This window comes from Phyllostomus discolor, chromosome 4, assembly GCF_004126475.2.
Source record: "Phyllostomus discolor isolate MPI-MPIP mPhyDis1 chromosome 4, mPhyDis1.pri.v3, whole genome shotgun sequence".
In the NCBI taxonomy this organism is placed as follows: domain Eukaryota; kingdom Metazoa; phylum Chordata; class Mammalia; order Chiroptera; family Phyllostomidae; genus Phyllostomus; species Phyllostomus discolor.
Window position 1 is genome coordinate 45,645,063 of NC_040906.2, and position 14,205 is coordinate 45,659,267.

The 14,205-nt window shown below is 41.9% G+C and overlaps 1 protein-coding gene across 1 annotated transcript in view; it reads left to right on the top strand.

Moving 5' to 3' along the window:
• Positions 1 to 14,205, top strand: part of TTN (titin) — a 270,387-nt gene that overhangs the window by 201,185 nt on the left and 54,997 nt on the right. The window contains 22 exon segments of the mRNA XM_036023238.1: positions 850 to 1,152; positions 1,665 to 1,967; positions 2,067 to 2,348; positions 2,440 to 2,739; positions 2,833 to 3,135; positions 3,228 to 3,536; positions 3,652 to 3,933; positions 4,055 to 4,354; positions 4,438 to 4,731; positions 4,833 to 7,799; positions 8,106 to 8,426; positions 8,516 to 8,800; positions 8,898 to 9,197; positions 9,500 to 9,802; positions 10,228 to 10,503; positions 10,597 to 10,896; positions 10,986 to 11,288; positions 11,462 to 11,761; positions 12,244 to 12,531; positions 12,890 to 13,186; positions 13,273 to 13,575; positions 13,677 to 13,982. Coding sequence (XP_035879131.1) covers positions 850 to 1,152; positions 1,665 to 1,967; positions 2,067 to 2,348; positions 2,440 to 2,739; positions 2,833 to 3,135; positions 3,228 to 3,536; positions 3,652 to 3,933; positions 4,055 to 4,354; positions 4,438 to 4,731; positions 4,833 to 7,799; positions 8,106 to 8,426; positions 8,516 to 8,800; positions 8,898 to 9,197; positions 9,500 to 9,802; positions 10,228 to 10,503; positions 10,597 to 10,896; positions 10,986 to 11,288; positions 11,462 to 11,761; positions 12,244 to 12,531; positions 12,890 to 13,186; positions 13,273 to 13,575; positions 13,677 to 13,982 — 9,225 coding nt within the window.

A 14,205-nucleotide genomic window follows, 5' to 3' on the forward strand; every position in this document is an offset into this window, starting at 1 on the left:
CTGACTGGGAATTGAACCAGCAACCTTTTGCCTCACAGTCCAGTGCTCAGTCCACTAAGCCACACCAGCCAGGGAAATACTCCTACAAGATTTTAGATTAGTTTCAAGCTACCACAAGATTTAGATTAGTTTTAAACACCCTCTTCCCAATGGCTATTATTTTAACTCGACAACTGATCTACTTCCAGGTCAAATTTCCACCCTCTCAAAGGTCACTCTGAGACTTGGGACCTCTTATGCTCCTCATTGACTCACTGGTGACAGAAAAAAACTCTTTCCCCTTTGGGCAGAAAACTGGATACAAAAAAGTAGCCATGTTGTCACTCCTCACTCCCTCCTGTCTCCCCTTGGGCAGCTCCCTCCTGCCCTATCTGAGTCACATACTACAAAGGAAAAAAAAAATTACTGTTTCTTCAGCTTCTACTAAAATAGTGGCAACCTGCAACTGCTGCAAACCTATTTTATCTAAAAATATGGTGGAAAATAAATACCAAACAGAGAAAAAACAACTCAATAAACACAAAATCTTATTTCCATCATAACATTTTCCCCTTTTTATTTATGTATTAGTAGTATCTTTTAATCTTACCCGAGGACATTTTTTCATTGCTTTTGGAGAGGAAGGGAGGGAGAGAGAGGGAAAGAAACATTGATCAGCTGCTTCTCCTTCACGACCCCAACTGAACCCACACCCTAGGCACATGCCCTTTCCGTTTGCAGGATGCCACCCAACCAACTGAGCCACACTGGCCAGGGCTTGTCCTATTTTTAAAAACAGGGGGTAACGAATATTGAGCCTTATAGTTCACTGAAAACAAACAACTAGAAATCTTTTCCTCTCATTTCCAGATGTGCCCGGTCCTGTTGGAACACCATTCCTGGCTGACAACCTAACCAATGACTCCTGCAAACTGACATGGTTTTCTCCAGAAGATGATGGAGGCTCTCCAATCACCAATTATGTCATTCAAAAACGGGAAGCTGACCACAGAGCATGGACCCCAGTGACGTATACAGTTACCCGGCAAAATGCTACCGTCCAGGGTCTCATTCAAGGAAAAGCCTACTTTTTCCGAATTGCGGCTGAAAATAGTATTGGCATAGGCCCGTTTGTTGAAACAACAAATGAACTTGTCATCAGAGATCCAATAAGTAAGTGCAATTTAAAACAATTACATTCTTAATCACCCCTTCACTCAATTAATTTAAAAAATGGTGGTGACAAAATATGAGTGTTAAATGCCAAACATTTTGTTCATTTGACAAGCATCCATTAGATAAATACTCAATATCTATTGTTGGTAGTTAGTATTTGAATGTGGTTGTGAAAAAAGATTATAGGAATGTATCTGATTCTTCAAATCCTTCCACTGTTTGTTTTTTTTAAGTTCCCACTTAACATCATAAATATGAAGTGTTTTTGCTAACTCTAATATTACTAAGTCTGGAGAACTCTCTTAAATTTTTTGGCCTCGATGAACCTCTATTTTCTCATTTGTCAGAGGAAATTATACTGGGTCCTTTTTAGCTCTAACATTCTATGATGAGATTTCATCTGCTACTTATCAAAACAGTTTAATGTTTAAATGCAATCATCAGGAAGTATTATTTACTACATTCTTAACATGACATTTTTCACTGTAACTCCATACTTACACTTCCAGCTGTACCAGAACGTCCTGAAGACCTGGAAGTCAAAGAAATTACTAAAAATTCAGTTACTTTGACTTGGAATCCTCCTAAGTATGATGGTGGATCAGAAATTATTAACTACATCCTAGAAAGCCGCCTCATTGGAACTGAGAAGTTCCACAAAGTTACACAGGACAACCTCCTTAGCAGAAAATACACCGTTAAAGGTTTAAAAGAAGGTGACACCTATGAGTTCCGTGTCAGCGCTGTCAACATTGTCGGACAAGGCAAGCCATCATTCTGCACCAAGCCAATCACTTGCAAGGATGAACTGGGTATGTGTCCAATGCAGTTTATACTTTGAAAATGTACATTTATAGATTTATCATAAAACATCAGTAAAACTGACTTGCCTTTATTATTATAAATTTTAGCTCCTCCAACACTTGACCTTGACTTCAGAGATAAGATCACAATTCGAGTTGGTGAAGCTTTTGCCCTCACTGGCCGTTATTCGGGCAAACCAAAGCCGAAGGTTACTTGGCTCAAAGACGAAGCTGATGTACTAGAAGATGATCGCACTCACATAAAGACCACTCCAACGACACTCGCACTAGAGAAAGTCAAGGCCAAACGCTCAGATTCTGGCAAATACTGTGTGGTTGTGGAGAATAGTACAGGCTCTAGGAAAGGCTTCTGCCAAGTTAATGTAGTTGGTAAGTAGGCAAGGAGAATAGATATTCTGTTCTTTACAAAGCAGAAGTGAAAATAACATTTTGTGCTGCGACTTTCTTTTTTTTCCTGCAGACCGTCCTGGACCACCAGTAGGACCAGTTATTTTTGATGAGGTGACCAAAGAGTACATGGTTATCTCTTGGAAGCCACCTTTAGATGATGGAGGCAGTGAAATTACCAATTATATTATCGAGAAGAAAGAGGTGGGCAAGGATCTTTGGATGCCTGTGACATCTGCAAGTGCTAAAACAACATGCAAAGTTTCTAAGCTGCTTGAAGGGAAAGATTATATTTTCCGGATATATGCTGAAAATCTGTATGGAATAAGTGACCCTCTGGTGTCTGACTCAATGAAAGCCAAAGATCGTTTCAGTATGTATTACATTTCATTCTAGTGGTTCAATGTTTGATATTGTGGATAGGAAAAATTAAATTTCTAACACATTTTGCTAATATTTGTTAAAGGGGTTCCTGATGCACCTGACCAGCCAATTGTCACAGAAGTTACCAAAGACTCTGCATTAGTGACCTGGAACAAGCCAAATGATGGAGGAAAGCCCATAACAAACTACATCCTGGAGAAGAGGGAAACTATGTCTAAACGATGGGCTAGAGTTACCAAAGAGCCGATCCATCCATACACTAAATACAGGGTCCCTGATCTTCTAGAAGGGTGTCAATATGAATTCCGGGTTTCTGCAGAAAATGAAATTGGTATTGGAGACCCAAGCCCACCATCCAAACCAGTCTTTGCTAAAGATCCAATTGGTATAGTATTAAAGCATTCACTCAATTTGTATATTATGCCACTTTGTTTTCAAGTATATTCCAATTCTTATTTTTTTCCTTTTATTATGTAGCTAAACCAAGTCCACCTATTAATCCTGAAGCAATAGATACAACATGTAATTCAGTTGACCTAACTTGGCAGCCACCACGTCACGATGGTGGGAGCAAGATTCTGGGTTACATTGTTGAGTACCAGAAAGTTGGAGATGAAGAGTGGAGAAGAGCCAATCACACTCCTGAGTCATGTCCTGAAACTAAATATAAAGTGACTGGTCTTCGGGATGGTCAAACCTACAAGTTCAGAGTACTAGCAGTCAATGAAGCTGGTGAATCAGATCCAGCTCATGTTCCTGAACCTGTGCTAGTAAAAGACAGACTTGGTGAGTAAAATGTTCTCAGCTCCATTTGCAGAAAAGACAGGTGTCTCATTGTATATGCTTGTTTGTAAAATACATTAACAAATCAAACCTGAAAGTACCGTTCTCTTTATTCTAGAACCCCCTGAGTTGATTCTTGATGCCAACATGGCAAGAGAACAACACATAAAGGTTGGTGACACTCTAAGACTTAGTGCCATCATCAAAGGAGTGCCCTTCCCAAAAGTAACCTGGAAAAAAGGAGACAGAGAAGCTCCAACAAAAGCAAGAATTGATGTTACTCCAGTTGGTAGCAAGCTTGAAATTCGTAATGCTCTCCATGAAGATGGTGGAATTTATTCCTTAACAGTGGAGAATCCAGCTGGTTCAAAAACTGTCGAAGTAAAAGTACTTGTATTAGGTAAGAATTTTAATATTTATGATATTTTTGACATAATAACAAATTAAAAGTAAATTGTGATGCATTTTGAGTTCCCATCTGGATTGAATCACACATAACTGCATTATTTAACACTTTTCAGATAAGCCCGGGCCACCTCGAGATCTGGAAGTCAGTGAAATTAGGAAAGATTCTTGCTACCTTACTTGGAAGGAACCACTGGATGATGGGGGCTCTGTCGTTACAAATTATGTGGTTGAGAGGAGAGATGTTGCCAGTGCGCAGTGGTCACCTCTCTCAACTACATCCAAGAAAAAGAGTCACTGGGCTAAACATCTCAATGAAGGCAACCAGTATCTCTTCCGAGTGGCTGCTGAGAACCAGTATGGACGTGGTCCTTTTGTTGAAACACCTAAACCCATCAAGGCAGTGGACCCTCTACGTAAGTTTCTTTCTCTAAATATAAAAGTATTGTTTAACTGTCTTTGAGAATGTTACTTATTCATCATAACTTCTTTTGAAAAGATCCCCCAGGGCCACCCAAGGACCTACACCATGTGGATGTTGACAAGACTGAAGTCTCCCTTGTGTGGAATAAGCCAGATCGTGATGGTGGTTCTCCTATCACTGGGTATTTGGTGGAATATCAGGAAGAAGGAACCCAAGACTGGATTAAGTTCAAGACTGTGACAGACCGAGAGTGTACTGTTACTGGCCTACAGCAAGGAAAGACCTATAGATTCCGTGTAAAAGCTGAAAATATCGTGGGTCTTGGTCTCCCTGACACAACTATTCCAATAGAATGTCAAGAAAAACTAGGTAATTTTTGGATTGGTATTTTTATTTTGTTTCTTTTTAAAATTATTCAAATTGTAAAACAAACAACAAAAAAACATAATTTCCTGCTGTTTGCTTTTCAGTGCCTCCATCCATAGAGCTGGATGTGAAATTAATAGAAGGCCTTGTGGTAAAAGCTGGAACTACAGTCAGATTCCCGGCCATTATAAGAGGTGTACCCGTTCCCACTGCCAAGTGGACTACCGATGGGAGTGAGATTAAAACTGATGAACATTACACAGTTGAAACTGACAACTTCTCATCAGTACTTACCATTAAGAACTGCTTAAGGAGAGACACTGGGGAATACCAAATCACAGTCTCCAATGCAGCTGGCAGCAAAACAGTAGCTGTACATCTCACTGTCCTTGATGTTCCTGGTCCCCCAACAGGTCCTATTAATATTCTGGACGTTACCCCTGAACATATGACTATCTCATGGCAGCCACCTAAGGATGATGGGGGAAGCCCTGTGATAAACTATATCGTTGAGAAAAAAGATACAAGAAAAGATACATGGGGTGTTGTCTCTTCAGGAAGCAGTAAGACAAAGCTGAAAGTCCCACATCTGCAAAAGGGCTGCGAATATGTTTTCCGAGTGAGCGCAGAGAATAAGATGGGTGTTGGTCCCCCACTTGACTCAGTACCTACTGTTGCTAAACACAAATTTAACCCTCCATCACCTCCTGGTAAGCCAGTGGTTACTGACATTACTGAAAATGCTGCCACAGTGTCCTGGACTCTGCCCAAATCAGACGGTGGCAGTCCAATAACTGGTTACTACGTGGAACGTCGAGAAATGACTGGCAAATGGGTGAGAGTCAACAAAACACCTATAGTAGACCTGAAGTTTAGAGTGACAGGACTCTATGAGGGAAATACATATGAGTTCAGAGTTTTTGCTGAAAATCTTGCAGGATTAAGCAATCCCTCCCCAAGTTCTGACCCAATAAAAGCTTGCCGGCCCATCAAACCACCTGGACCACCTATTAATCCTAAACTGAAAGACAAGAGCAAAGAAACAGCTGACTTGGTGTGGACAAAGCCTCTCAGTGATGGTGGGAGCCCCATTCTAGGCTATGTCGTAGAATGTCAGAAAGCTGGGACAACCCAGTGGAACAGAATTAATAAAGATGAACTCATTAGGCAGTGTGCCTTTAGGGTACCTGGACTAGTTGAAGGAAACGAGTACAGATTCCGAATAAAGGCAGCTAATATTGTGGGAGAGGGAGAGCCAAGAGAACTAGCAGAATCTGTGATTGCAAAAGACATCCTTCATCCTCCAGAAGTAGAGCTTGATGTGACCTGTCGTGATGTTATTACCGTTAGAGTGGGCCAAACTATCCATATTATTGCTCGAGTCAAAGGCAGACCTGAACCAGACATAACTTGGTCCAAGGAAGGCAAAGTACTGGTCCGAGAAAAGCGGGTTGACATAATTCATGATCTACCTCGTGTTGAGTTACAAATTAAAGAAGCTGTGAGAGCTGATCATGGCAAGTATATCATCTCTGCTAAGAACAGCAGTGGACATGCCCAAGGTTCTGCCATCGTTAACGTCCTTGACAGACCTGGGCCTTGCCAGAATTTAAAGATTACCAATGTAAACAAAGAGAACTGTACCATTTCTTGGGAAAACCCACTAGACAATGGCGGCTCAGAGATAACAAATTTCATAGTGGAATCTCGCAAGCCAAACCAGAAAGGATGGTCAATTGTTGCTTCAGATGTCACTAAGCGGTTAATCAAGGCCAACCTTTTAGCCAACAATGAATACTATTTCCGAGTTTGTGCAGAGAATAAAGTAGGTGTTGGACCAACCATTGAAACAAAAACTCCAATTCTGGCTATTAACCCTATTGATAGACCAGGTGAGCCTGAAAACCTTCATATTGCAGATAAAGGAAAGACATTTGTCTACCTAAAGTGGCGGCGGCCTGACTATGATGGTGGCAGCCCAAATCTGTCGTATCATGTGGAGAGGAGGCTGAAGGGTTCTGCTGACTGGGAAAGAGTACACAAAGGAAGCATTAAAGAAACCCACTACATGGTTGACAAATGCGTTGAAAACCAGATTTATGAGTTCCGAGTACAAACAAAGAACGAAGGTGGGGAAAGTGACTGGGTGAAGACAGAGGAAGTTGTTGTGAAGGAAGACCTCCAGAAACCAGTACTGGACCTGAAATTAAGTGGTGTGCTGACTGTCAGAGCAGGGGAGACCATTAGACTTGAGGCGGGAGTCAGAGGCAAACCATTTCCAGAAGTTTCATGGACCAAGGACAAAGATGCTACAGACTTAACAAGATCACCAAGGGTCAAGATTGATACCAGTGCTGATTCTTCTAAATTTACTCTTACTAAAGCAAAGCGAAGTGATGGTGGTAAATATGTAATTACAGCAACTAACACAGCAGGCAGTTTTGTAGCCTATGCCACTGTCAATGTTTTAGATAAGCCTGGCCCTGTAAGAAACCTGAAAATCTCTGATGTGTCCAGTGATAGGTGTACTATTCGCTGGGATCCACCAGAGGATGATGGTGGCTGTGAAATCCAAAATTATATCCTAGAAAAATGTGAAAGCAAGCGAATGGTTTGGTCTACCTATTCTGCTAACGTCTTAACACCTAGTGCTACAGTAACACGTCTCATAGAAGGAAATGAGTATATCTTCAGAGTCCGTGCAGAAAATAAAATAGGCACAGGGCCCCCCACAGAAAGTAAACCAGTCATTGCAAAAACCAAATTTGATAGACCTGGTCGCCCTGACCCCCCAGAAGTCACTAAAGTAAGCAAAGAAGAAATGACTGTGGTTTGGAGTCCACCTGAATATGATGGTGGGAAGTCCATCACAGGATACTTTTTGGAGAAAAAGGAAAAACACTCAACACGATGGGTCCCTGTTAACAAGAGTGCAATCCCTGAGAGACGTTTGAAGGTACAGAATCTCTTCCCGGGACATGAATATCAGTTCCGTGTCAAGGCAGAAAATGAAATTGGAATTGGAGAACCATCTTTGCCGTCAAGACCAGTGGTGGCAAAAGACCCCATAGGTATGATATTCTTGCTTTTTCTGATACTATCTAACTTTTGATCCCCTGTAAAGAGTTATTAGATAAATTAAATCTGTATTCATAGCTTTTTTTTACCCAGTATTTCTATAAGTAGATCTTTTACCAAGTCACCTGATATGTACAAACAATGGTAGATACTGATTTTATGAAAGGATACAGGAGTACTCAGTAGCTGAGATATTGAAAAGCCTATCTTTGAGAATAGACTATATAAAATGACTCATTAAAGTATCACTTGTAGCAGCTAACGATGCATAAATTTATTCTTACCTAATTTATTTTCAGAACCACCTGGTCCACCAACCAATCTCAAAGTGGTTGATACAACCAAAAGTTCCATAACTCTTGCATGGGGAAAACCAGTGTATGATGGTGGCGCACCTATAATTGGATATGTTGTGGAAATGAGACCCAAAAAGCCAGACATGTCACCTGATGAAGGCTGGAAAAGGTGCAATGCTGCAGCACAACTTGTTCGCATGGAGTTCACTGCTACCAGCCTGGATGAAAAACAGGAATATGAGTTCAGGGTGTGTGCCCAAAACCAAGTTGGCATTGGGCGCCCTGCAGAACTCAAGGACGCCATTCAACCTAAAGAAATCTTAGGTGAGGCCCTATTTTATCACTTCATTCACTCATACTTCATTTCCCCCACATTTTGTACAGTCAACTAATGGCTTTCTCGTCGTCTGCAGAACCTCCGGAGATTGATTTGGATGCCAGCATGAGAAAACTGGTCGTAGTCAGGGCAGGATGCCCGATCCGACTCTTTGCCATAGTGAGAGGGCGACCAGCCCCTAAAGTCACTTGGCGAAAAATGGGAATTGACAACGTGGTCAGAAAAGGCCAAGTCGATCTGGTTGATACGATGGCCTTCCTTGTCATCCCCAATTCCACGCGTGATGACTCAGGAAAATATTCCTTGACACTTGTGAACCCGGCCGGAGAAAAGGCTGTGTTCGTCAATGTTAGAGTATTAGGTGCGTTACTAACAAGATTCTTCCTCCCCTTCAAAAACGCATTAGTTAATAAGGAGGCTGAGGAGGCATATCTGTCTGATTTTGTGGTTCCTTACAGATACTCCCGGACCTGTGTCTGAGTTAAAAGTTTCAGATGTCACTAAAACAACATGCCACGTCTCCTGGGCCCCTCCTGAGAACGATGGTGGGAGCCAAGTGACACATTATATTGTGGAGAAACGTGAAGCGGAGAGAAAGACGTGGTCAACGGTTACCCCAGAAGTTAAGAAAACAAGCTTCCATGTCTCCAATCTTGTCCCTGGGAATGAGTATTTCTTCAGAGTAACTGCTGTCAATGAATATGGCCCCGGTGTCCCAACAGACGTCCCCAAACCAGTGCTTGCGTCAGATCCTCTAAGTAAGTAATAGCCTTTCCTTCTTATTAACTCCGGTGCCCCATATTAGCAAGGTCAAGGTCAAGATAACGACACATTTTGCTCCACATCTGAAAGAGCTTTAACTTGTAGAAACCCAAACAGTACAAATAAATATCTAACTCTCTCCTTAATTCATCTGGCATATTATTTGCTTTCAACATACCCAACAACAGCTTCCATAGCCTTTGAAGCAAGTGACATACTAAATAAATACTTAAGTATATTAACAAATGGACTTGATGAGGTTACCCAGACAGTTTGCTAAATCGTGTTTTTCCTCTAGGTGAGCCGGATCCCCCAAAGAAACTGGAGGTTACTGAAATGACAAAGAACAGCGCTACATTAGCCTGGCTGCCTCCGCTGCGTGACGGCGGCGCTAAAATCGATGGCTACATCGTAAGTTACAGGGAGGAAGAGCAGCCTGCAGATCGCTGGACAGAGTACTCGGTGGTTAAGGACCTCAGCCTTGTTGTCACTGGCCTGAAGGAAGGGAAGAAATACAAGTTCAGAGTAGCAGCCAGGAACGCCGTGGGAGTCAGTTTGCCCAGAGAAGCGGAAGGAGTGTATGAAGCCAAAGAACAGCTGTGTAAGTCACCGTTGTATCATTGTTTCATGTGCTAAAGTTTATTAGAATTTTCTTCACACATGTAAGCATTTCTCCATGAGGAATATAGTTCTAGAAACACTTCGGTAATAGTCAAGAACAGTCATTTTGAACCATTTAAGACCACTTGAACTCATGACACAATATACACATATATATGTCATGGTGCAAACACATATATAACGAAAAAAAAACTGTTTTGAAGCAACACCTATCTTTGTTCTGTATGCCAGACTCATATTTTCTATTTGATTCAATCCCATTTTTTAAAAAAAGTAGCTACAATGCCAAATTAAGTTGTACCCACTAGTGAGTTGAAGTCCACAATTTGAAAAATACTCAGTATAGTTCCCAATTAGAGGAAATTAACCTCCCCACAAAGTTAACATATTTTATTTTCCCTTTAGTGCCACCTAAGATCCTTATGCCAGAGCAAATTACTCTTAAGGCCGGGAAGAAACTCCGAGTTGAAGCCCACGTGTATGGAAAGCCTCATCCCACCTGTAAATGGAAAAAAGGAGACGATGACGTTGTCACATCCAGCCACCTGGCAGTGCATAAAGCAGACAGCTCTTCGATTCTGATCATAAAAGATGTTACTAGGAAAGACAGTGGTTACTACAGCCTCACTGCAGAGAACAGCTCTGGGACAGACACTCAGAAAATCAAAGTTACCATCATGGGTACGTGAAGCATTAGACATCTAACTATGCAGATCAGGGACATTTTTCCTTTCAAATCCCTGTGCTTACATTTCTTTGTCTCGGTTCATGCAGACGCACCTGGGCCCCCCCAGCCTCCATTCGACATCTCCGACATAGACGCCGATGCCTGCTCCTTGTCCTGGCACATCCCTCTGGAGGACGGGGGCAGTAGCATCACCAATTACATAGTGGAGAAGTGTGACGTAAGCCGAGGTGACTGGGTGACAGCCCTAGCTTCAGTGACGAAGACTTCCTGCAGAATTGGAAAACTGATCCCAGGCCAGGAGTATATCTTCCGGGTCCGTGCTGAAAATCGATTTGGCATTTCAGAGCCTCTCACATCTCCAAAGATGCTAGCCAAGTTCCCATTTGGTATGTTTCTTCTGGGAAGAAAAATACTGTTTTCTTTCTAGTCTGTTGCTTAAGGGAGAAACTGACATTTCCCTTGTCTTCATCTCCAGATGTTCCCAGTGAACCAAAGAATGCCCGAATCACTAAAGTCAACAAAGACTGCATGTTTGTGGCATGGGACAGACCAGACAGTGATGGAGGGAGCCCCATTACTGGTTACCTAATTGAACGCAAAGAAAGAAACGGTTTGCTCTGGGTGAAAGCTAATGATACTCCTGTCCGATCAACTGAATATCCCTGTGCTGGCCTTGTGGAGGGTCTCGAGTATTCCTTCAGAATCTATGCCCTGAACAAAGCTGGATCCAGCCCACCCAGCAAACCAACAGAATATGTAACTGCAAGAATGCCAGTTGGTGAGTTTGTGTTTTGGTTTTGTTTTGTTTTGCATTAGAGAGATACATTTAAATCTTGGAGTCTCCTAAGACTACTTCCATTCAGGAATATATTCTGGGTGATAATGTGAAATAAAGAAATTTAAAACTTTTGCTATTAAGAGAAATTCTGAGAATACCTCTTTTGGTTTTAGATCCTCCTGGAAAGCCTGAAGTTATCGATGTTTCCAAGAGTACTGTATCCCTCATATGGGCTCGTCCAAAGCATGATGGAGGCAGCAAAATTATTGGCTACTTCGTGGAAGCTTGCAAACTTCCTGGTGATAAGTGGGTACGGTGCAATACTACACCTCATCAGATTCCCCAGGAAGAGTACACAGCTACTGGCTTAGAAGAGAATGCTCAGTATCAATTTAGAGCCATCGCCAAGACAGCAATAAACATCAGCCAGCCTTCTGAACCTTCTGATCCAGTGACTATCCTTGAAGAAAATGGTAAGATTCTATGGAGTATTGTAGGCAAAGGTGGACAGTACTCATAATGTGTTTTTCTCCTAGCAAAAAAGTAAATCTATATCTGTGGAGAAAAGGACGGGTAAAATGATAGGTGTCTGGTATACAGATATGAAAAATTATGATTATGGAGAATCTCAAGAACGTGTTAAACTAAAAGAGCAGGATAGAAAACTGTGAGGCCTGTATGATTTCAACCCTACACTTGCACAGAATGATGACAAAGAAATGCACCAAAATGATGGTGGTGGAAATTTAAGGATGTTGGAATTAAGGGGGATCTTCACTAATTTTCTTTATACTTTCAGCATTATCACATTTTTACACGAAACTATTTTTTAGAATGAGTATGTTACTTCTAAAAAGTCTGTCTTGAACAACATAGCACATAGGAATTTCCCACTTTTATTAATGAGTTCTATAATATAGCCTTGTGTGTATTAAATCCTTTTATTTCTTTCCAGTTCCTCCCAGGATAGACCTGAGTTTGGCTATGAAATCTCTGCTGACTGTCAAAGCTGGAACTAATGTTTGCCTGGACGCCACTGTTTTTGGGAAACCAACACCAACAATCTCCTGGAAGAAGGATGGCACACTGCTAAAACCAGCAGAAGGCATAAAAATGGCTAAGAGTCGGAACCTGTGCACCCTGGAGCTGTTCAGTGTGAACCGAAAGGACTCAGGAGACTATACCATTACTGCGGAAAATTCAAGTGGTTCCAAATCAGCCACCATTAAGCTCAAAGTGTTAGGTAACTAAAGTGCTTAATTAGAATTCATATTTTACTTTGCCTAATATGATGCAACAGAATTTACAAAATAAAAATGAGAAAAGATGCATGTCCTGATGTATATTTTGAAATCACAGGATTATTCTCATCAGAGAATAGCATTTTAGAACTGACAAGAGCATTAGAGATTACATATTCCAATTATGCCATTTTACAAGTGAGGAAATTAATAATTTGAAAAATTCAGTGACTTTTAAGGTCATTCAGGAAGTTAATGAGAACATCAGGATGGCAGCCCAGGTCTCCAGACCTCCATTTGACTCACTCCCCGTTTCCCACATGTTAGTGAAAGACTTCACTTTCTCTCTTGTTCTTTCAGATAAACCAGGTCCTCCAGCATCTGTTAAAATCAACAAGATGTATGCTGACCGTGCAATGCTTTCTTGGGAGCCTCCTCTGGAAGACGGAGGCTCAGAAATCACCAACTATATTGTTGACAAACGTGAAACGAGCAGACCCAACTGGGCACAGGTCTCTGCTACTGTGCCCATCACCAGCTGCAGCGTGGAGAAACTGATAGAGGGCCACGAGTACCAGTTCCGAATCTGTGCTGAAAATAAATACGGGGTGGGCGATCCAATCTTAACTGAACCAGCCATTGCTAAAAACCCATACGGTAGGAACATTTTCCTGTGGCTTTTCCTTTTACTTTTTAAATGTCACCTTTGAGATGGTGACTGACTTTTCAATCAATCTCTGCAGACCCACCCGGACGCTGTGATGCGCCCGTCATCAGCAACGTAACCAGAGACCACATGACAGTGAGCTGGAAGCCACCGAAGGATGACGGCGGCTCACCCATCACCGGCTATTTGGTTGAAAAGCGGGAAACCCAGGCAATTAACTGGACTAAAGTCAACAGAAAACCTGTTATAGAAAGAACTATAAAAGCAACAGGCCTCCAAGAAGGCACTGAATACGAGTTCCGGGTGACAGCTATAAATAAGGCTGGCCCGGGCAAACCTAGCGAAGCATCCAAAGCTGTTTATGCTCGGGACCCTCAGTGTAAGTTCTCATGAAAAAATCTCTTATACTGTGTTAAAATCAACTTGGAACAACCAGAAGTGAGATTGTAATAAAACATTTTTATCACTATTTATCCTCAGATCCTCCCGGCCCACCAGCTTTTCCTAAAGTATATGATACCACCCGTAGTTCTGTGAGTCTGTCTTGGGGCAAGCCGGCCTACGACGGTGGTAGCCCTATCATTGGTTACCTTGTCGAAGCAAAACGAGCCGACTCAGACAACTGGGTGAGGTGCAATTTACCAGATAAGCTACAGAAAACCCGCTTTGAGGTGACCGGCCTGATGGAAAACACAGAGTATCAGTTCCGAGTGTATGCTGTTAATAAGGTCGGATACAGCGACCCCAGTGATGTGCCAGACACCCACTGCCCCAAGGACATCCTAAGTAAGTGTTACCAGGAGAAATACATCATGGGTGTGTAGAACTCCCTTCTGAACATTTGTTTATTTACAGGCTTTGGAGGTGGTAACTCTAGGACTGCATTTTGGGAGAGCTGGGTTGGTCATTGATGCTGTTGTATAATAGGTCAAATGGAGCGCAACGAGATTAGTGGTTTTGAAAAGCTTTTCACACTTACATGTGAATTTCATGCCTTCTAAAGAATATG